The 22,414-nt window shown below is 36.7% G+C and overlaps 1 protein-coding gene across 2 annotated transcripts in view; it reads left to right on the top strand.

Annotated features, from left to right (window-relative positions):
- USP6NL (USP6 N-terminal like) overlaps positions 1-22,414 on the top strand; it is a 155,208-nt gene that overhangs the window by 9,511 nt on the left and 123,283 nt on the right. For both annotated transcript variants that reach the window (XM_077944908.1, XM_015146448.3), the window contains exon 2: positions 3,598-3,684. In XM_077944908.1, the coding sequence (XP_077801034.1) occupies positions 3,681-3,684 (4 nt within the window). In that variant the 5' untranslated portion in view covers positions 3,598-3,680. The remainder of the gene's footprint in view (positions 1-3,597; positions 3,685-22,414) is intronic.

Raw genomic sequence — 22,414 nt, 5'->3', positions numbered from 1 at the left:
AGTATATATAAGTATATGTCAATACTTGTGATATTTGTTGATGTGCATACCCATGGTTCATTCATTTCACCGCTTCATAATACTTGATTGTATAAACATGGTATCATTACCTACCCTTTTGTTGATGGAAATTTCGTTTTTCTTGCTATTATGAATAGCATTGCTATAAACATTTTCCAGTATATATCTTAGCACACATGAAAGACTTTCTGTAGCCACATATCTCTCCTTTGGTTAGTGTTTGCCTGATAAGCCTTTTTTTTTTTTGAGATGGAATCTTGCTCTGTCGCCCAGGCTGGAGTGCAGTGGCGTGATCTTGGCTCACTGCAGCCTCCACCTCCCAGGCTCAAGCGATTCTCTTGCCTCAGCCCCGCTAGTAGTTGTCATTATAGGTGCCTGCCACCACACCCAGCTAATTTTTATATTTTTAGTAGAGACAGGGTTTCACCATGTTGGCCAGGCTGGTCTTGAACTCCTGACCTCGTGATCCACCTGCCTCGGCCTCCCAAAGTGCTGGGATTACAGGTGTGAGCCTCTGCGCCCTGCCTGATAAACATTTTTAATGCTTATTTCCCGCCTTTATGTGTTCTGCTGATTTAGGTGTATTTCTTATGAAATATGGCTAGACTTTTAAAATACAGTCTTTTTAACTTGAAAATTTTTAAATTTGGATTTAAAATTACTATCTTTACTGTCTGTATTAGTCATCTTTGGCTGTAATAATGCTGTGTAACGACTGCAAACTTTCAGTGCACAACAGATGTTTCTTTCTAGCTCATGGGTCTGCGCTCTCTGTTGAGTTTGGCTGGGTTTGACTGTAAGCTGCAGGTTGGCTTCAGTTACATGTCAAGTATTTATTCATCGTGGACCACCGCTACCTGGGGCATATATTTCTTGTGCTGCACGTAGGCGCGCAAGGGAAGGCAGGTTGCCTCAGTGCTCCTCCAGCCTCCAGTTGGAACCATTCCAGCAAGTCATAGGCTGCGCTCTTAGAGTACCTGGAAAATGAGGTGAAAGGCCAGTTTTTGCAGAAATATCCTAGTATAATTTGATGTGAAATTGTGGGTTTAAGACATTACTTTTTCCCTGTTGGATGGTGTGAGAAACAGAAAGTAAGATTTTTCTTCTTTCACCTCTGTATGTTTAGTGCAAAGGTAGCATTTAGGGGAGGAGAAAGGGAGTCTGAACATCTTCTCCTGTGTGCTGCTCAACTACCTTGTTGCATATAGAATTGGTAGACTCCTTACTTTGAAAGTAGGTCGGAGGGGTGGGGTGTGGTGGCTCATACCTGTAATCCCAGCACTTTGGGAGGCTGAGGCAGGCGGATCACGAGGTCAGGAGATTGAGACCATTCTGGCTAACATGGTGAAACACTGTCTCTACGAAAAATACAGAAAATTAGCCGGGCTTGGTGGCAGGTGCCTGTAGTCCCAGCTACTTGGGAGGCAGAGGCAGGGGAATGGCGTGAACCCGGGAGGTGGAGCTTGCAGTGAGCGGAGATGGTGCCACTGCACTCCAGCCTGGGGGACAGAGCGAGACTCCATCTCAAAAAAAAAAAAAAAAAAGTAAATAAATAAATAAAAAAGAAGGTCAGAGGATCTACATTTTAAAGCTATGATTAGTGTAAATAAAGAATCCTGAACGTGTGACTTCAGTTATGTCATTTATAAATGTTTCTAAGAACTACTCCATGACATTAATTCCAAAACATTCATTTAACTGTATAGTTTTGTAAACTATAAAATTTGCGTACATTTATTACCTCAGATGGTAAGATTATAAGTCTAGTGTTTGTAGGTTTTATTATACTGGTGTTTTTGAGGTTGCTATTTTTGGTGCTGAGAAAACTCTTGATGTCTTAAGAGCTGAAATCTTTGAATAAGTATTTCTTTGGCTCCTTTTGGTTATAGGCAGGAGGTAGGGTGCTACATAGCACAAGGTGCTTTAATGTTACCATTTAGGAGTTTTAAATTTAAGATTAAAAATTTTTGTTTAAACATAAGGAGAAAAGTCCCTGGTCAAAGAGACTAGACTCTACAAGTATAAATTTAAGTGGACTCTAGGGTCATCTGTGAACATTTAATCCTGCTTTATTTGTAACACGGGACTGTCTTTCCTTGTCAGCGGTCAGCATGCTCCGGGTCCACATGTCCTACCTCAGAGTTTCCTAGGCAGGAAAACAGATCTAAAGAGAGTCAGTTAAGCATCATTAAGAAAGTATACTTCTTGTGAGAAACTTTCATCATGTATTCTAAAACTAGCATGTGGGTTATATGTTTTAGGTTTTCCATACAACTTCTCATTTCCTTTGGGATAATTGCATTTTCTGGAAATGGAAATCACTTAAGTGGACAGATAAAGAGGAAAGCATGTAGAATGGGGGTCAGGGTATTACATGGCAGCACTGTGATTCTATGTCATGCTAATTACAGTGTGTGGGCCATGCTGCGCGCATAAGTGCTGATACAATCTGTTTTCATTCTGCAGATGAAATACTTCTCATGTAAATTACATGACACAAGTACGGTATATAGACGTGGCAAGCAGTATTTCTTCAAAAAGTATTTCCCTAACTTTGATTCTAAAGCAGAGGTCTCTAGTAGTAGTATACTGTTTTCTTAATTGATTTAGAAAATAGCCATTACCTATTGTGATTGGAAGAAGTAGCTTGTTTATGAAGGAAGCTACATATGAGGTAGCACAGGTGTACATTTTGTATTGAGTCTGATCTTATCTGTGGAATTTTTGTTAGATTTAGGTAGGCATTTGTGCATCCATGGTTGTTTAAATATAACATTAATATTTATGCGTATATTAATATTTTAGAAATACAGTAATAAAGAGAGGAAGATTTATAATGTAAATCTTAGCAAAGGGTTAAGTTTTTATTAATACTAACACAAGTTGATGTTTTATGTTTTACTCTTAAGTGGAAAGGAACAAGTACAAAATTTTGTATGTAGTATCAAGTATATTTTTAAAATACTTAGAAAAAAATGGCTTGAAAGGAAATGTGTCCCAAATGATTGTGTAGATGTAGAGGTAAGGGTAATGTAATATGAGAGAAGTTTACCTTATTGTTGTTCTTTTTTTTTTAAAACCATGAACCCATATTACTTTTATAATGAAGAAAATATTCATTACTAGAGAAAGTCTATAGCAATAACTTTGCTGATCCTTATTTGATGTCTTGCATTAATCATTTATGTGCAATCAAAATATACTCAGCAGGTATGATGTGGGCTGTATTTACCCTAGATGGAGTGCTTTCTACCTATGATTTAGTTGGGAATGGGGAAGAAATGTTTTTAGTGTTGAAGACAAAGGATACCTGTTAAGTTTCTCTGTGATGATTACTTAATACATATCGTTTATATTTGAAGTAACTTATTTCAGAAAAGGAAAACATGAATTCAACAGGATGTTCTAGAGGTTGATTAATGATCTTTTATATTTAATAGGTGATCACAAGAGTTCTTTTGGAAATAGTAGAACATTTTTGAAACAAAATGATTTTCTTTATTTTCTTTAAGAAAACTTTATTTTAAATATTGACCTATAGAAAATACTATTTCTTTCTCTTTGTTTCCTGACTAGGACATGTATTCCTCTGAGAAACCTTGGACAGCAGATTTTGGTTTACTATCTGATTGGGACAACATTCAGAGCCATTTCCAGTCATGAGTAAGTGCGTTGCTTCTTTTCCTTCCAGCCATCTCAGGAACATTTGCAGTATTGTGCTTAGAAAAAGAAAAACGGTTACTGAATAAATTGGAATTATGTCACTTATTCAGAGATTGAATAATCTGATTCCACTCAGCACTCTGCACTTGTCTGTATTAAGGCAAGGAGATATTTTCTGATGTTTGATTTAGTCACAAGTTTCATGTGACGAGGAAATCTGGTCATTAGCTCCTTGGCTGATTTAGTTCTGTTATCTCAAATTTTATATTGACTTGCCATTGGAAAATGGTTCTTCAGAAATATGAATAGGGAACATTGCAGTTGACCATAATTAGTAGAGGTTTTATAGTGAACATTGCAGCTGACCATAATTAGTAGAGGTTTTATTGTGTGAAATTTAATCATTGAGTAACATGGGTTACATTGTATTTAAGGGGAAAAAAACCCTCTAACAATCTATCAATGTCTCTGATAGAACAAAGAACCAAGGCTATCCTGGGCTTAACCACATTTGATGATTTTATCTTCTTAGTTGTAAGGGGATAGTATATATAATTTTTCTCTGTATTCCTATATACTTCTGCTTGTGAATAAGAGAACTGGATTTTACTTTTTTGTGTTAACTGTTTCCTTTTAGAGGGTGGGAAAAGAATTGAGATTTTACCCTAACTGGGATTATATGGAGGTTTGAAGTACAGATTTCCTGACTATGGAATCTTTGGGATGAAATGAGCATTTTCTTATTGGAGGACAATATTAAAGTTTAAATGTTTTCACATATTATTTGTATTGATTATATTTACCTTAATATGAAATAGGACAGCTTTTCTTATCAACAGTTCAAATAATTAGGCAGTTGATAAGTGAAAATGAAGCTGCTATTGTAAATCTTGGAGTGCTTTCTACTGAGAATAATATCGTAAGGAATGGTGTTTGATTTTCGACTTTTCAGTGGTATACTTTTTGGTAGTGTACTTTGAAGAAACAAGGATAGTGGCTAGATGTGTTCAATATAGATTAAGAAAGTTTTTTTTTGTTGTTGTTTTTGAGAGGGAGTTGCGCTGTGTCGCCCAGGCTGGAGTGCAGTGGTGCCATCTCCGCTCACTGCAAGCTCTGCCTCCCAGATTCACGCCATTCTCCTGCCTCAGCCTTGTGAGTAGCTGGGACTACAGGCGCCCGCCACCACGCCCAACTAATTTTTTTTTGTATTTTTAGTAGATACAGGGTTTCACCGTGTTAATCAGGATGGTCTCGATCTCCTGACCTGGTGATCCGCCCACCTCGGCCTCCCAAAGTGCTGGGATTACAGGTGTGAGCCACTGCGCCCGGCCAAGAAAGAGCTTTTGTTGTTTCAGCTTCAATCATGACATTTTGTGAGAATGTTTATCTAATGTAAAGTGCTAACTCTATTGAAAATGATAATTAGTTCACAAAAATTAAAATAAATGGCAAGCATTTTAACTTAAAAACGCTTACATTTTTGGAAAGTAAAATGAATTTCCTTCTACTCTGCAATTTTTGGGTTCTGTTAGGATCAGTGTTGCAGATGCAAGTTTTTTTGAAGACAAGTAGCCTGCACCTTTCATGTTTGAATCTTGGTGTTGGACGGTGTCTTGTACACTGCTTACCCTACAAAACAGAGATCACAGTCCTGCGAGGATGAAGGCAGAGGGGAGGAGTGGCTTGTCAAGCAACTAATAGTATTTGAACCACATAATATTTTTCATCTTTAAATTTCAATGTTTATATTTCATTTGCAAGATTTTTAACTGGTTCTTCTTTATATCCACTAATTCTTTTCCATTTCTACTTAAAACAATTGGTTCTGTCATTCTTTTATCTCTTTGTGGATCTTTTACATGCTTATTTTAAAGTCTTTTTCGGATCATTTGATAATTTAAAAATTTTGTCTTCAGTGAATTTATGTTGTGATTGTTGATGTTTTCATCATGTTTTGTAATTTGCAGGCACATTCCGATGGAAGTATTTTTGCTCCTATGTCTCTCTCTCTTTTTGTGATTTTTGGTTTTTTCCTGCTGGTCTAGCAGATTCACAGTTGTCTCTGCCTGGTTTTGGAGTTCCCAGATCAGAATCAGGTCTGTGTTAGTGGGTCAGAGCACTGGTCTCATGGTGATGTTGGGGACATCACAGATTCAGTCACTCAGTCAGCTGGCATTAGGTCAGCAACTTCCTGTAAGCCGTAGCCTCAGCACAGTTAGCAGAAGCGTTTTCAATCTAGTTTCATAATTAAGGAAGAGTGCCACCCCAGCTTCTGGCTTTAGGCACAGAGCCTGACTCTTGACCCTGATTCCTAGGGAAAACTTTTCTTTACAGTTACCCCACAGGACAAAACTTCCTGCTGCTTTGTCCTACTCTGGGCCCAGAGTCCAGCTGACCTTGTGCCTTCAGTGTGCCTCACACTTTATGTTCCTGTTAGATTTCTGAACTGTGGAGATGTTTGGGGCATAGCTATGCCATTTTAGTGACTTGTGCTTCTCTTTCATCTGTTATTTCTGTGTGTTTGTGTGAAGAAGGGGAAGCTACAGAGAAAGAACAATGCCATTGGGGACTTAACACCTTACTTCACACTTCAGATTCTTTTTTAAAAAAATCAGCTTCTGAGTAGTCTGCTAGTTCCCAGAGCCACTGCCTGTCACCCACACAGCACTCCAGCTGGGAGGTGAGCCCTGTATGCTGCTTCTCCATAGCACTCTGCCTGCCTGGTTCTGGGACCCAGCAAGCTGTATTCAAATCATCTGCTTATTTGCTTGTATCTTTCTCTAATCTGTGTGCTCCTGGAGGGGCAAAGATGATTTCATTCCTAGAGCCAAACACTGTTCCTGGCACTTAATAGGTGTTCAATAAATATTGCACTACCTTGGGTGTTTGTAAGTAATGTCGTTAGTATGCAGGAGCTATTCTGTGTTTTATTATTATTATTTTTAGGTGAAATTAGAGCTGTTGCCATGAGAAGAGTGTAAGTGTAGAGCTTCACCTGAGACAAAGCATTCCAGGCTGGTGGAGCAGTGTGAGAAAGGTGTGATGTTCTGACTCCTCATAGGTGTTACTAGCGAATTGAACATTCTGGTGTCTAGAGATAGGAAAGGGGGATTGTAAAGGTGGAGGAGACGAAATTGGGGTCCAGGTCATTTACGTTCTAGGAAGTTTGGACTTGATCCTGTAGGGCTTAAGGAGCTATTAAAGGATTTCAGTTAGAGGAGCAACTTAATGAGATTTCATTCTGGAAAAAATTACCCTGACAAACAGATATTTTGTTAGATGTCAGTTAAAAAGATTGGTTACACAGACAGTATTCACCCTTTCTTGCCTTGTTTTTAGTTTTCAGTTCTTTCCAAGTTCCCTTTGAATCAGACTGAGTTACGTTTCTTTTTCTTGTCAATTTGATGATTTTCTTTAGCAAAAAAAATTGTTCTTGAGTAGACCACTGTACCAAAGGGTAGGGAGTATTAGAGCGATCTGCCTTGTGCTGCAGTTTCTAGGGGGTTGTAAGTCTTCCAAATGGTCGTGATCAAGTGTGTCAGAGTTCTTGTTTTTGAAAAAAAAAAAATTATGGATGCATGGTACAGGCTAAAAAATAGCAATATATGTCATTGAAGTTTAGATGGAATTTCCAAACTTAGATTTGGGTGGGAATGATGGGTTAACTTTTTTTCCCCCAATATTTTTCTGGAGATTAAAATAAAGATTGGATATTTGTGTGTCTGGGTAGATTTATCTATGCAGTATTTCCCAACCCTTTCCATGTTATCAAGCGCTAGAACATGGTCATAGCTATACATCACGTGGGATAAACTGAAGAAGCTGTTTAGGGCTTAGAGGCACCTGGCTCTAACGTCTCAGCCCAGGCAGCCAGGCTTGGCTTGCTGCCATGGCACCCTCTTGGCACAGTAGTTGGAATACCCCATCTAGAATTTTCATGATGTTTTTCAGCTTTTATTCTGGTGGATATATAGCCTATCACGTTCTGAGGCTGAATATCTGTTTTGTGGAAAATGTACTATATGATGCTATTATGATGTGTATTTCATTGTGGATTGTACTTAGTGACAATCCACAAAAAGCCTTTTGATTTTTAGTACATAAATTTTTGTTGTTTTTCTGTATTTGCGTATTTAGCATTTATCACACTTGCCTATTTTGTTTTTCTCAGATGGTACCAAATATTAAATTAAGTTGTTATACTCAGACTGTGACTATGATTTGAAAATGAGCTCTCAGATCCATAATATAAATGGTCACAAGAGAAGCTTGTACGCAAGGCACAATGTAGTGATTATTTTGGTAGAATATGTTAAAAAAAAAAACAACTAAGTGAAAACACCAAAACACAAAAGTAATTAGAGTATTACTTAATTTCCTTTTCCAAAGCTTTAAGTAAAACCAAAAACCAAAAACAAAACAAAAACAACACTTAACTAGCTTATTTGCTCTGTTTTAAAATTTTAATGTTCTGTATTTTATTTCAGTTTCTTCAGGCAAGTTTTGCTCTGCAACTAATTACGTGATAGGTTTCCTAAGAGTTTTTCTTTTCTGGCTGGGTAATACAGGAGTGAATCTATGACATTGGAGTGTTTGATTCTGCCCTTTGTTCTAAATAATGAAATGAGTTTTTTGAGGTCATTTTTCAATATGAAATGTTTCTCTTTCACCTGAGGAAGAGTAATGGCAGTGAGTAATTTGTGGGGTAGTGTATTTGTGTTTTTCTAGTAGTGTAGGAGTAAAGATCTTCATTCACTGGAGCAGGGAACTAAGTGTTCATGCTGAAGTGAAGAACAATTTGTTTGAACATTTGTTAGAGCAGGTAATATTATAAATAATTGAATAGATTACTAAATCTCTTGGTGGTAGTAGAAGGATCCTTTTGAGTCTTACTAAGTAAAAAAATTGTGCTCCAAGTAGCAGAAAACTTCCCATAAGTACTGGCTAAAACTCTCTAGGACAGTAGCCTATCTAGGTAGATAAACTGTGGAATAGCTGCGTGCTTCCAAAGTTGGGTAGAAGTTAAAAGAAAATTTAAGTTGAATTGTATTTGAAATGCCAGCATGTCTGTTATTTAATGGAATCTTAAATCCCCTTACAAAGTTTAACAGGTATCCTTTTGTTATATTAAGACTCATTTATGTTTGATAAATTTAGATTTGGGAATATAAAGTTCTAAATATTAGTTATTCTTAAAATGAATATATAAACAGTGTTTCTTAATGGAGGAGAGGGATTTGGAAATGTATGGAGACTTTGTGGCTGACAGTTACTGGGGAACCTGATGGCATTTAGTGGGCCGGGGTCACTGTCAGATCTGTGACAGCCTTCAACTGTAGTCAGTTGGTGAAGAATGCCAGCAGAAATTGCTTCTCAGAAAATGTGTGTGATCAATTTCTTAGTTTAGTGTATTTCATTGTTGTTAATACTGACTATTTAAAGTGGAATATACTGTGCTTTTAGCTAATTTATCTTCTTTTGACCACTTGCTGTAGAAAAGTGAGTAATTCTGAGGCCGAGTGTGGTGGCTCATGGCTGTAATCCCGGCACTTTGGGAGGCTGAGGTGGGCGGATCACCTGAGGTCAGGAGTTCAAGACCAGCCTGGCCAACATGGTGAAACCCCGTCTCTACTAAAAACACTAAAAAATTAGCTGGGCATGGTGGCAGGTGCCTGTAATTTCAGCAACTCGGGAGGCTGAGGCAGGAGAATCGCTTGAACCAGGGAGGTGGAGGTTGCAGTGAGCTGAGATTGAGCCACTGCACTCCAGCCCAGGTGACAGAGTGAGACTGTCTCAAAAAAATAAAAAGAGTAATTCTTGGTTTGATACTATGGGAAATTAAATATGAATTTAATATAGGCTTTTCTTATTTATAGAGTATATTTGATATTTTAAGTTAAAACTTTTTGGGAGGTGGTTTACATTTTTTCTTATATATTTTCTTTTGATATTTTTTCAAACTTACAACAAGAAAAGTTGTAAAAATAGTACTCCAAATTTCCACATTCCTTTTAGTCAGATTTATCAAATATTTACATTTTGTCTATTTGATTTTCCCTCTCCCTTTCCCCCTCTCATACACACCTCTATCAAGAAATTAAAATGTTTAAACAAAACATTTTCTGTAAAAGCCTGTTTTCCTTTTATTAAGTGATTTAATTTTTTGCATAAATGTAAATTACTGTAGTAGTATAAGCTCAGTAAAGCTTCTAAATTATTTTTACTAGTTAAATCTTAAAATTTCAAATTATATACCTACTATTATATTTTTATTCTTCAAAAGCTATATCTATCTAGTTTTTATAGACCTGTTATTAAACATTTTCTTTTAGATCTACAACGTATTGCATAATATAGATAAATTTTATATGTAAATCAACTTTAATGAAATTTTTTTAGTACAACACAAACCAGTGTGCTCCACATGACTTCTTTATAATAGTTTCAAGATACTCCATTTTTAAGAGAACTATTTAGAGTTCCATTCTGAAAGCAGTAAGTTTTCCAATGGCAGGCCTCTTTATGTTCCCAGAGTCCCAGAGACTTGAGTTGGAACCCTGGCTTTGCTGCTGGTGGCCATGTTATTATGTATGGCAAGTGGCTTGACTGCTTTAACCGCCTCCCCACACATCCTTTACTCATTTGTAAATGTAGATACCAGATAGATCATCTGGAAGCCTTCTTCTAACTCTTAAAATTTACTGTTAAGTCAGTGAGAAAATTTTCATTTCTTATTTTGCCTTATAGGCGTACATCTATTGGGTAAAACAAGAAATTCCTGTATTAGTTACAGAATATCCTAAATTACAAGAAACACACTTTTCAGGGTTTGGGGGCCTGCTATGTTGCTCTGAGTCGGATTTTCCGAAGTACCATCATTCGAAATGCAGGCGCGTGTTCTCTGCTTCCTTCTGCTTGTTCTCCTGGCAGCCAGAGTTCAGAGGGGAATTATGTTTCAAATTAATGCTCTTAAATATTCGTCTTGTTATCTCTTTCATTAATTTTAGAAAATAGAGTTTGATTTTTACAGTTTTCTTTTTGAATCTGTGTTATTAGAATTGATGTACTGGTTGGAAAAAAAATCTATATCTCTTTTACATTAACTTCTCCAAAACTGGATTTCTATATGAAAATATTATATGTATGATTTTTAATGTTTTTTATTTGTGAAAAGACGTAGCGGAAAGCACAGCTTAGTGAGATTTGTTACATGGTCTGAATAAAATTCCACATAATTAACATCCAGTTTTTACAGTGGTATCTGGACAGCTATATATTATCATGTTTTGCATTAAACACAAATAGACGTCTTCTACTAAGGGAATTTGAGGCTATCAGTATATGTGATGGGTGCCATTGTACAGAAATCTCATTTCCTGGAGTGAGAAATTGATACTAGAAATTTTCAAGCCTCTGTCTCTCTTCCTCAAAATTGATCTAAAATAGTATTTTGGTGTGACTTTTTTGGAGATAGACAAGGTGACTGTGAAAGTAATTCTTTTCAGCTTCTCTTTAAAGCTATGGGTTAGAAAGGTCAGACCTAGAGTGAAAATATCTTCCCAGTTCCTCCCCTTATCCCAGTCTCTCACTCCTACTTTTAAGCACTGAGCCATAAATTAATTCTTTTTTAAAACTGAAATGCATTGTATGTTTGTATCATGAATGTGGCCCAGAAGTTAGGACGTCAGGTGAAAATGAAAACTTCTCCTATGGGTTATTCTTATTCATGTTCAGAGATAGTGGTCGTTGTACAGGCAGTGGGTAGTAGAGTGCTATCTTTTCCCTCTGACTTTAGAAACTGACTTCCCCTGGCATTGCCTTGGTACCTGGAGCAGCACTGGTTTGATTTTGTTCTCACACATTGGTAGCATTCAGGTGTTAAACTTTAAACAATAAAATATAAAAAGATTATAGTCAGCGACTAATAGATATTCATTAACATTTATATTAAGTTGTGGGGCATTTGGAGTCACAATGTCTTTTTAAAAATACAGTTGCCTGTTTTAGATGTTAAACGAATGGAATAGAAATGGAATTTATAGAATGGACACTGTACAGTAAAGCACCGTGATCTCTTCACTGGTAAACCTTATTATATTCTAGTACTTGCAAGGTAAGGGAGAATATATTTGCTTGATTTTAACTTGAGAGAAATTTGTAAAAGCTAACATGTATATATGTATTAAGTTTTTATGTAAATTATAATTGTTGGTCTTGTGTGTTTTCCTTTGGTAACAATTATACATTATTGTCTTTCTATGATATGTGATGTAGGTGATGTGTGAAGTGTTCAGGATTAGAAGAGGAGGAACCAGCTATTACCAGTGTTGGAAGAGCATTGCAAACTATTTACTTTTGACAATTATGGTACAGCAGAGATTGAATTTAATTTTCAAACCTGCTTAACTTTGTTGTTTTAACTAACATAACAGCAATTTACATGCTAAGTGGTTAATTCAGGCCATTATAATATGACTACTAGAATGTATTTTGTTGGCATGCTTTATTATAAAAAATATTTCTGCTGATAGATGTGACCTAGAAGCTATGTAAAGCAGGTTGCCTTACTGCTAATGGGAAACCTTTACTGCTGTTACAGTGTCTCCTCTGGATAAGAAAAGGCGCTTCTCCATTGCCATTATCTTATCCGGGTTTCCATACATGGGGGCAATGGGGCCATTGTGGTTTTTTAAAAAATCAGTCTTAATGAGACCTTGTATAGAAACTTTGTACCTATAGGTATGTTATATACATCTATACATGGGGGTCTTTGCACAGAACAGAAGAAAAACTCTACTTCTACTATCTGGGTATCCAAACTGACTTTGTTAAAAGGAATTTGATTCTCACATGATTCCTTAGCAGTATCTCTGTGCTTAAAAACAAAAGCTACCTAAAAATGTTTGATCTGTATTATAAAAATGGAGTTATTGCTCTTTTCCCCACAGTGTGATGTAAAAATTGTTAGACACCAGACATTTTATTCTAACTGAAAAGATACGCTTTTCTAGCTCAGTGCTGGCTGCATTCTGATGAAATATAACAATGTCTAGATCTACAGTTTTCCTTCATTATTTTTTTCTTTCGTTAGTGTGTATCTCTTCTCAGCAGATGAAATTCTTACATCTACTCCTTACCAACCAGTCCAACTTTATTTTTTCAGTAGTATCAATTCTTTATTTTTAAATATTATTTCTGAAAATGTATTTAAAAATATCACTGATTTATTTTTGAACAATTTGAGAGTAGGTTGCATGTATCAAACTTCTTTTCCCGTATGTACTTCAGAGTGTGGTTCCGAAAAACAACGCCATTCTCTTGCATAACCACGGTAAAATAATCACATAAATGAATTAGACTTGTCTAATATATGATCTTTATTCCAGTGCCGACAGTTTCCCCAATGATGTGCTTTACAGCATTTTGCTCCTCCAATACAGGATTCAGCTAGTGTTATTCACACATTGCCTTTAGTCATCCAGTCTCTTTAATCTCCTCTAATCTGGAATAGTTCCTCAGATCTTATTTACCTTTTGTGATATGGATGTTTTTGAAGACAACAGACCAGTTGTTTTATAGACTGTTCCTCAGATGATGGATGATGGAGGGTTCCTGTAATGGGATCTGACCTAACAGGTGTGACTGGTTAGGGGACATTCTGTTAGGAAGCCTGCCTTGAAGAGAAAGGAAGACTGCTTGGTGATCTCTAGATTTCCTTCATGTTTAGCTGTTTAGTAGAAAATTCCCCATTTCTACTTGAATTGAAATAGGATTCAAATCTCTTGCATAAGTACAGAATTTATTGTTCTGCTTTACTAGTTTCTATTTTACTTTTATTTCAAAGGCTTGAGAAAAAAATGACCATGAAATATTTTCTAGAATATGAGATGGCCGTGAAATGAGACAGCCTTTGCCTTTTATGGAGAGATCCCTTTTTAGCAGAATTCCTGTTCTGAATTATCTGATAAAATCTCAAGATGCTACTGAACAAATGCAATGAGGGTATAAAGTATAGCAGTATTGAATTTAATTGTTTTATAATAATAAAACAGCTATAGCTATTCATATATAAATCGAGATTGCTTCACTAAAGATTAGCTGTTCTCATAACCTGGTGCCTCTTTTGTCCTGATAAATTTTCTTTAGCCAAAAATAGAATAAATGAACATTTCAGGACTCTGATTCTCATTAGGCTGTAGAGATTTATGGGTCATATTAGATTTTAATATGAAATGTCAGAATACTTATCATCTTATAGTTATGACTGTTAAAAGTTTAATAATTGCAAGGTATAGTGAAAGCTAGAAGATTAACTTGGAATATTGCAAAGGATAGGAAATTCAAAGTTAGACAACTTTGAGACACATGATACTATAAATTAATTTCTTAAAATATTTTAGGGGTCATGGTGTTTGAATCTTTGATTTTAAAACACGTTTTAAGGAAGAGAATTGTAATTTTGAATAAATAATAATTGTTTTAATTTTAGTATAAACAGATACTTAATGAGCCCCTACGTATGTACTGCTTCTGTGGTGGTCTTTGATGATACAGCCAAGAACAAGACAGACAGGGCCCTTGGCCTTGTATAGCATAGAACTGGTGGGGAAGCCAGACATTCAGCAAGTAGTACATTCTTAGTAATACCAAAAGGGACATCCAAGGAGTCTTTGCTCCTACAGGAGCAAGGGAATCTGTCCTCACAGGGAGATTGGGAGGAACACTTTAAGGAAATGTTCCAGCTGAGACCTAGTGAAGAGGAAGAGGAGAGTGTTCTGAACAGAAAGAACAACGTATGTGAAGACCCAGCATTGAGAGATTGAGACTGACATTAAGAAATTAGGGAAAGCTTGGTATTGGGAGAACAGGTGGGTTAGAGGGGATTTTAAGTTTAGTTTAGGTAAGCACTCCCCTCTTGCCTCTATTTATACTTTTGTCTAATTTCATTTAAACTAATCAGTTTTCTTCATTTTCCACAACCCCCTTTTCTTCTTGTTAACCACAACATTAAAATAAATATATTTTGAAAATGGGGAAAAAGATTACTGGTAACCTCACTATGTTAAAGAAGCCATTTGCATTTCTGCTTATGATCTAGTATTGTTTAGTTTTTTTTATATAATCACATTCATAGTGTATATGCAATTTTATGTTTGGATTTCTAACATTGAATTGTATTTAAAACAGATTTCTGTAATTGTTTTCATGGTTAGAATTCACAATTATATTCCTTAAGGGTAATGATGCATCATAACTTATTTAACCATTTCCTTTTTTTTTGTTTTTTGGTCGTTTAAGATGGCTCAGTTTTTAAAAATGTTTATAGAATGAGTGTCACTGATGAATTTGCCGTTTTTTCATTAAACTGGAATTAATTCTATAGGCTAGATTTATAATGTAGAACTTTTTATGCCTAATTATTTTGCCTTTCTAGAAAAGATTGCACCCATTTACAATTACTCTGGTAATTGTATACAAGGATATCAGTTTCACCATAACTAGCCTAGTAGGCTCAAAATGACATCACATAGTTGCTATCTGTTGTATTATTTGCTTTCTAGACAGGATAACTTAAAAAATTATGGTAAAATATACATACCATTTACCATCTTAGCCATTTTTAAGTGTGTAGTTCAGTAGTGTTAAGTACATTCATATTGTTGTGCAACCTTGAATCTCTTCACCTCCTTTCATTTTGAAAAACTGGAGGCTGTGTACCCATTAAACTAAATGCTCTTATTTCTTCCTCTTCCCGGCCTCTTACTACTCTAGGTACCTCATATAAGTGGAATAATTCAGTGTTTGTATTTTTGTAACTGGTTTATTTAACTCAGCACAATGTCTTCAAGGTTCATCCATGTTGTAGCATGTGTCAGAATCGCCTTTTTAAGGCTGAGTAATATTCCCTTGTATGTCTAGACCACGTTTTGTTTATCCATTCTTCTGTCAGGGGACATTTGGGTTGCTTCCACCTTTTGGCTGTTGTGAAATATGCTGCTGTGAACAGAGGTGTACAAATACGTCTTCGGAACCCTGCTTTCAATTCTTCTGGGTCTATACCAAGAAGTGGAATTGCTGGATCATATGGTAACTCTTTTTGTAATTTTGCAAGAAACTGCCATACTGTTTTCCATAGCGGTTGCACCAGCTTACATTGTGCAAGGATTCCATTTTCTCCACATCCTCCTAGCCCTTATTATTTTCTGTTTCATTGATAGTAGCCATCCTAGTGAGGTGGTATTTCCTCGTTAGACAGGGTAACGTTTTCATAGACTCACTGTTTACATTTTCTCCTTCATCATATCATTCTAAAACAGTCTTTTCTTCCAAAATGATTATTGAAAAATCACAGATTTTAACTTTGAATGCTTCTTTTGCACCTTCCAAAAATTTTGTTATGAAGCAGTGTAGCTTTTATATATTTATTGGAGTTTCATATGGTTTTCTGTTTGTTTGTTTCTTTGTTTTTTTGAGACGGGGTCTTGCTGTGTCATCCAGGCTGGAGTGCAGTGGCACAGTCTTGGCTCACTACAGCCTCTGCCTCCCAGGCTCAAACGATTCTTCCACCTCAGCCTCTCGTGTAGCTGGGACTACAGGTGTGTTCCACCACGCTCGGCCAATTTTTGTCTTTTTTTGTAGAGGCGGGGTTTCACCGTGTTGGCCAGGCTGGTCTTGAACTCCTGGACTCAAGTGATCTGCCCACCTCGGCCTCCCAGAGTGCTGGGATTACAGTTTGTGAGCTGCTGTGCCCGGCCTCATATGGTTTTATTTTGAGACATGGACCATTTTGTAATGGTCAAAGGAGAGATAATGTATAGTATACCAAAAAAGCAGAAGTAGTAAAAGATTTCAGAAAGGGAGGAAGAATGGAGAATAATAAGTACCAAAGATGAGTTTTGCCTAAGGTACTATTCTGTCAAGGACACTGTTGGCAGCCTTCCATCGCTGTTGTAATTAATGTGTCATGTTGATTACAGATTTCATACTGGGGGAAGTCTCTACAAAAATCTCTTTGAATGTTAGAGGGACGTCTGTGTTTAAATACTCAAGTGCTTCTGTGAATTCTTTGACAATACGTTTGTCTTTATATTTACGTGTTTTATGTGTATGTGCACATATGAACCTTTTATCTTAAATGTGATGTTATGTTGAATTAACGTTTATTCCAAGGCTATACACATAGAGCTAAATGTGTTTTTTTGGAGACAGGGTCTTGCTCTGTCACCCAGGCAGGAGTGCAGGGGCGTGGTCTTGGCTCACTGAAATTCCTCCTGGGCTCAAGCGGTGATCCTCCCACCTCAGCCTCCTGAGTAGCTGGGACTGCAGGCACCCGCCACCACACTTGGCTGATTTTTGTATTTTTAGTAGTTTTTGGGGTTTTGCCATGTTGGCCAGGCTGGTCTTAAACTCCTGACCTCAGGGGATCTGCCCGCTTCAGCCTCCCAAAGTACTGGGATTACAGGCGTGAGTCACTGTGCCTGGCCAATAATGAATTTTTTAAAACTAATAATGTTATTTGATAGCTTTGTTGGAATCTAGAGTAGGTCCAAATTAGTTGAATGCTCTGTTTTCTTGAATTTTTGATTTTGAAAATGAAGTCATATTTAAATTTCCATATTATGACTAAACCTCTTTTCCATATTTCTGTGTCCATTTGCACGTGGCTTTGCAAAGTTAAAAGAAAAGTCAGTTCTACACAACGGGAGACTTCCTTAAAAATTGAAAATGTAACGTGTAAATTAGAATATGTTCAGTTATAGTATATTACGTATGGCTTTTAATTAACACTGTTTTTCCATGTAAGGGCACAACTCTCCTGTCATCCTTTACTTGCAAGAGTCACCTCAGTTGTAATTTAATCATTAATTTTGTAATTATTTATTTAATGCCAGTTTCTCTTTGTAGAATGGAAGGAGGTTGATTACCCCTGTAGAACAGCAATTGGCATGGTACCTCTTACATACTAGATACATAAGAAATCTTGTATGAATGAACAGGATTTTATTGCCTTTAGAATACACTTTGTATAGTCAGTAGATTAAGAGTTTCCCAATGTTGTGAAGATGAATTGGAATAATATATTTTTATTTCTCATGTTTGTGAAGGCTTTGTACATGTTTATGATAGTGTCCACTGAGCTAGAGAGTTGACAAGTTTCTTGTCTGCTGTTTATAAGCAAAATGAATTATCATTTGATAAAGTATTTTTAAAGACTGATTTTCAATGAATTGCTAAGTTAATTCTATTAATACAAATACTTCTGTTCATAAACAATTACTATCATATAATCTGCTTTGAAATTATATGAGAGGAGGATAATGTTGTCATCCACAAACACATATTCTGTGGCTCTTTCCACATCTGCCAATTTCAAGTTGTCAATGAGTTTTTATTTTTTGTAATAATGTGCTGTGTTTTATATTGTAGAAGTTTGTAGAGGTTGATTTTCTACATTCTAGAATGAAGTGACTATATTTTTCCTCCTTTAAAACTTAAGTAGAGGCTGGGCGCGGTGGCTCACACCTGTAATTCCAGCACTTTGGGAGACTGAGGCGGGCGGATCACCTGAGGTCCGGAGTTCGAGACTAACCTGGCCAACGTGGCAAAACCCTGTCTCTATTAAAAATACAAAAATTGGGCGTGGTGGCTCCTGCCTGTAATCCCACCACTTTGGGAGGTCGAGGCAGGCGGATCACTTGAGGTCAGGAGTTGGAGAACAACCTGGTCAACATGGTGAAACCGTGTCTCTACCAAAAATACAAAAATTAACTGGGCATGGTGGCGGGCACCTGTAATTCCAGCTACTCAGGAGGCAGGACAGTTGCTTGAACCCAGGAGGTGGAGGTTGCAGTGAGCCGAGATCGCACCACTGCACTCCAGCTTGGGAGACAGGAGCGAAACTCCATCTCAAAAACAACAACAACAACAGCAACTACCACCAAAAATTAGCCGGGCATGGTGGCGGGCTAATCCCATCTACTGGGGAAGCTGAGGCAGGGAAAGTTGCTTGAACCTGGGAAGCGGAAGTTGCATGAGCTGAGATCGAGCCACCCCACGAAGCCTGGGCGACAGAGTGAGACTCTGTCTCAAAAAAACACAAAACAAAACAAAACAAAAAAACCCAAAAACAAACCAAACTTAAGTAGAATGACAAATAAATGAAGGAAGTTGATTTCTTAACCCAAAAAAGAGAGAAGAGTTAGAAATGGTTTATAGTTTAATATTCTACAGTCTTTTTATATTTTCAGGCCAGTGGACATCTTGAATATTTACAGATTATGTTTGTCACAATAAAATTCTCTCTCACTTTTTTTTCATCTCATTTATCTACATGTTCTGAAAAGGATGACAGTAGTTCAATTCTGAAATGTATTTCCAGGAAAGCCAAAAAAGTTTTCTGAAAAGTGGGTTAAAAAAAGTCTGAATCATTGCCAAGAATGAAAAGATGCTGGGTTGTTATTCGTATGATCAAAAGAATTTGTAGGCTTAGAGCACAGTCCAAATATTCTTCTCTGTGTTTTTTGCATAAAAATGATGTTGATGACACATATGAAAGTGTGAAAACATGTTAGTTCCAAAAAATATGCATAATAGTACCTCATTTTTGTAAAATCAGTAACAAAAAAGTACAAAGTAAGTCTAAAAGATTGTCAGTAGTGCTTATCTCTGTATGTGGGACCTAAGACAGATTTTTATTTTCTTTTGGCTTAGTTTTAGATTCTTGTTTTTCTATACTGAACATGCATTATTATTATAATAATAAGAAAAACTATTAAAGATGTGTTTGACAAAAAGAAGAAAATAGAGACCTATTAGTTTGTAATTCTTTAAGAGTCTAGGGTGTTGGTGTGAATTACTTATAACATTATTTGCTCTGAATAGCAGTATAATTTTGCTTTATAATTATACCAGTTCTCTTGTACTTTTTCTATTTAGGGCCAAACAAGATTTTGATATTTTTCCTTTGTGTGCCTCCCCCATCCATCCATCCATCCATCCATCATCTATCCGTTTGTCATTCATCCATTCATCCCTCCATCGATCCATCCATCCGACAAGAGTGAAATCATGATATTTTATACCTTTCATGTTTACGTAGTCATTTATAGTTAGCTTTTCCTATGTCATTCTTCTAGAACGGTGGTTCTGAACCATGGCTGAAGGATCATTTAGGGGAGCTTTTAAACTTTGTGGTGCCCAGGCTGCACCCTAGGACAATGCAGTCACAGTGCCTGTGGATGGGTTCAGGCATCAGTCCTCTTTGAAACTCCCCAGGTGATTTCACTGCAGATTGACAATCACTTGTCTAGAGTCCAGTTTTTTTAATGCCATCTGGTATTCCATGGTGTACACTCACTGAAACTTTATTAAGTTCTTATTGTCGGACTTTTCGATTATTTCCCCCCCTTTTTTTTTTTGCAATTACAAACAATACACATTGCAAACATCCTTGTAACTAAATTTGTGTGCATGACTATATTTGTTAATATAAAATTCCTGTCATAATATTACTGTTCAGATAGTATGCAAAAGGTTAAGGCTTTTGATTCTTCTGCCACAATGGATATCATGATTTTGATTTGTCTAATTTGGAAATTTTTAGAAATTCTATTGTTTAACTATTGATATACCCAAATATTTATTAAATAACAACTAATGAGTCTAAAGCTATAATAGGAAAGCTTCAGATGTTACTCAAGACAAGGTCACTATCCATGAGGAACATGTCTGGGGCAGGGTTTGTCAACTCATCACTACTGACTTTTGGGACTAGATAATTCTTGTGGAGGTTGTTCTATAAATTGTAGGATGTTAACCAGCGTCTTTGGCTTCTATGCACTAGATGCCATAGTACTCCACCTTCTGTTGTGACAATCAAAAATGTCTTTAGACATTGCCGCCTCCCCAACCCCCACTGGTGGTTTGTAGTCGGCAAACTACAGCCTATGGGTCATATTTGGACACACATTCACATGTGTATTGTCTGTGTGTATTGTACAATAGCAGAGTTGAGTAGTTACAACAGTGACCACATGATGGCTTACAAAATAGAAAACATTTACTATCTAGCTTTTATAGAAAATGTTTGCAGACCATAGATCCACTCTATCTCCCCCATGAGGGACATGGTCTGGGGCAGGAAAGTAACTTGTAAATAGCTAAAATTAATTGGGATAAGGGTTCTGATAGATTTAGGTATGTATAGGGTGTTGTAGGTATGGGAAGAGAGGGAACAGCTAATTAATGCCCTGAGAAGATTGGGAAGACCTCTCTAAGGAGATAACAAAAATTAGGTCTTGAAAATCTGAGTAGAGAAAATGGGGAAGTTCCTGTAGGCAGGGGGCATGGAATATACAAAGGCAATGGTGTTGTATTCAGGGAATGGAGGAAAGTGTCATGCGCCCACTGCGTGTAATTGAAGTAGTACTGGCAAGAAACTTCAGGAATCGTATCTGCAGTGGTAGATGGGGACTAAATTATAAATGAGGCCACACTCTGTGCTAAGGAATTTAGACTTATCTGTGTGCAAATGGAAAGCCATTAATGTTTTTAGACAGGGGAGTGATTATCAATTTGTGAGTTGAAAGATTTTTTCATATGGTATTCTGATGTTACATTCCCTGATTCCTGATGCTCTGTTGAAACCTGCCCTGCCAACTCAAAATTGGTTTTAGTGCTACTTTGCCACTTAGCACATTCTTCTTGGTTGTGAGCGTCTTAAGTCTCTAATTCTCAGTGCCTACCTAGCACATAGTAAATATTCAATGAATGCTTGTCGAATGAATGTAAATATTACTTACAGGATCTTCAAACTCTTTTTCCCCCTGCACCCAGCGTTGTGCCGGTAAATGTTTAACAACCAGCTGCTGGGGAATGTGGGAGGGAGAAAACCGTGATTGTAGTGTTTGCTAATTTCTGTGGTATAAAAACACCCACCACAGCCAATTTTAAAACTTCAAGCTACCAGTGAGATGGTACAAACGAGATGTAGCTCATCACTGCATGTATCTAGCAAGTACCTAGTAAAATGAGATGAAGTGATCCCTTGCATTTTAAAGTTGAAATAGAAAGGTTTTTATTGTAAGTTTTAAATTCTGTAGTTACAAAGGATGATATTTTCATATATTGTAAGTATTGACATTTAAAAATAATATTCTCAAATCACTCTTCTAAATCAGGAATGGAAGGGGGTTTCCCTAACCTGATGAAGGGTATCTATATCTGCATTCTTTAAAAATGCTAAAAATTTTTTTTTTTTTTTTTAGAGATAAGTCTCACTCTGTTGCCCAGGCTAGAGCTGGAGTGCAGTGGTGCAATCATAGCTCATTGCAGACTCAAACTCCTGGGCTCAAGGCATCCTTCCGCCTTAGCCTCTTGAGTGGCCTGATAGAGTATCTATAAAAGGCTTAAAGCAAGCATCATCTTAAATTGGAAAATGTTGAAAGCATCCCTTTAAAGTTAAAAAAGTAGAAAAGTATGCTGGTTAGAACCACTTCTATTAAATATTGTATTGATGGTCTTAGCCAGTGCAGTAAAACAAGAAAAATGAATTAGAAGTATAAGGATTGGAAGGAGGAAATGAAGTGTTCATTTCAGATGAGGTTGGGTATGGTGGCTCATGCTTATAATCCCAGCACTTTGGGAGGCTAAGGTGGGTGGATTGCTTGAGCTCAGGAGTTTGAGACCAGCCTCAGCAACACAGTGAAACCCTGTGTCTATAAAGAATATA

This window comes from Macaca mulatta, chromosome 9, assembly GCF_049350105.2.
Source record: "Macaca mulatta isolate MMU2019108-1 chromosome 9, T2T-MMU8v2.0, whole genome shotgun sequence".
Taxonomy (NCBI): Eukaryota; Metazoa; Chordata; class Mammalia; order Primates; family Cercopithecidae; genus Macaca; species Macaca mulatta.
Note: the sequence above shows the minus strand (reverse complement) of the source record. Positions and strands in the feature narration are given on the sequence as shown.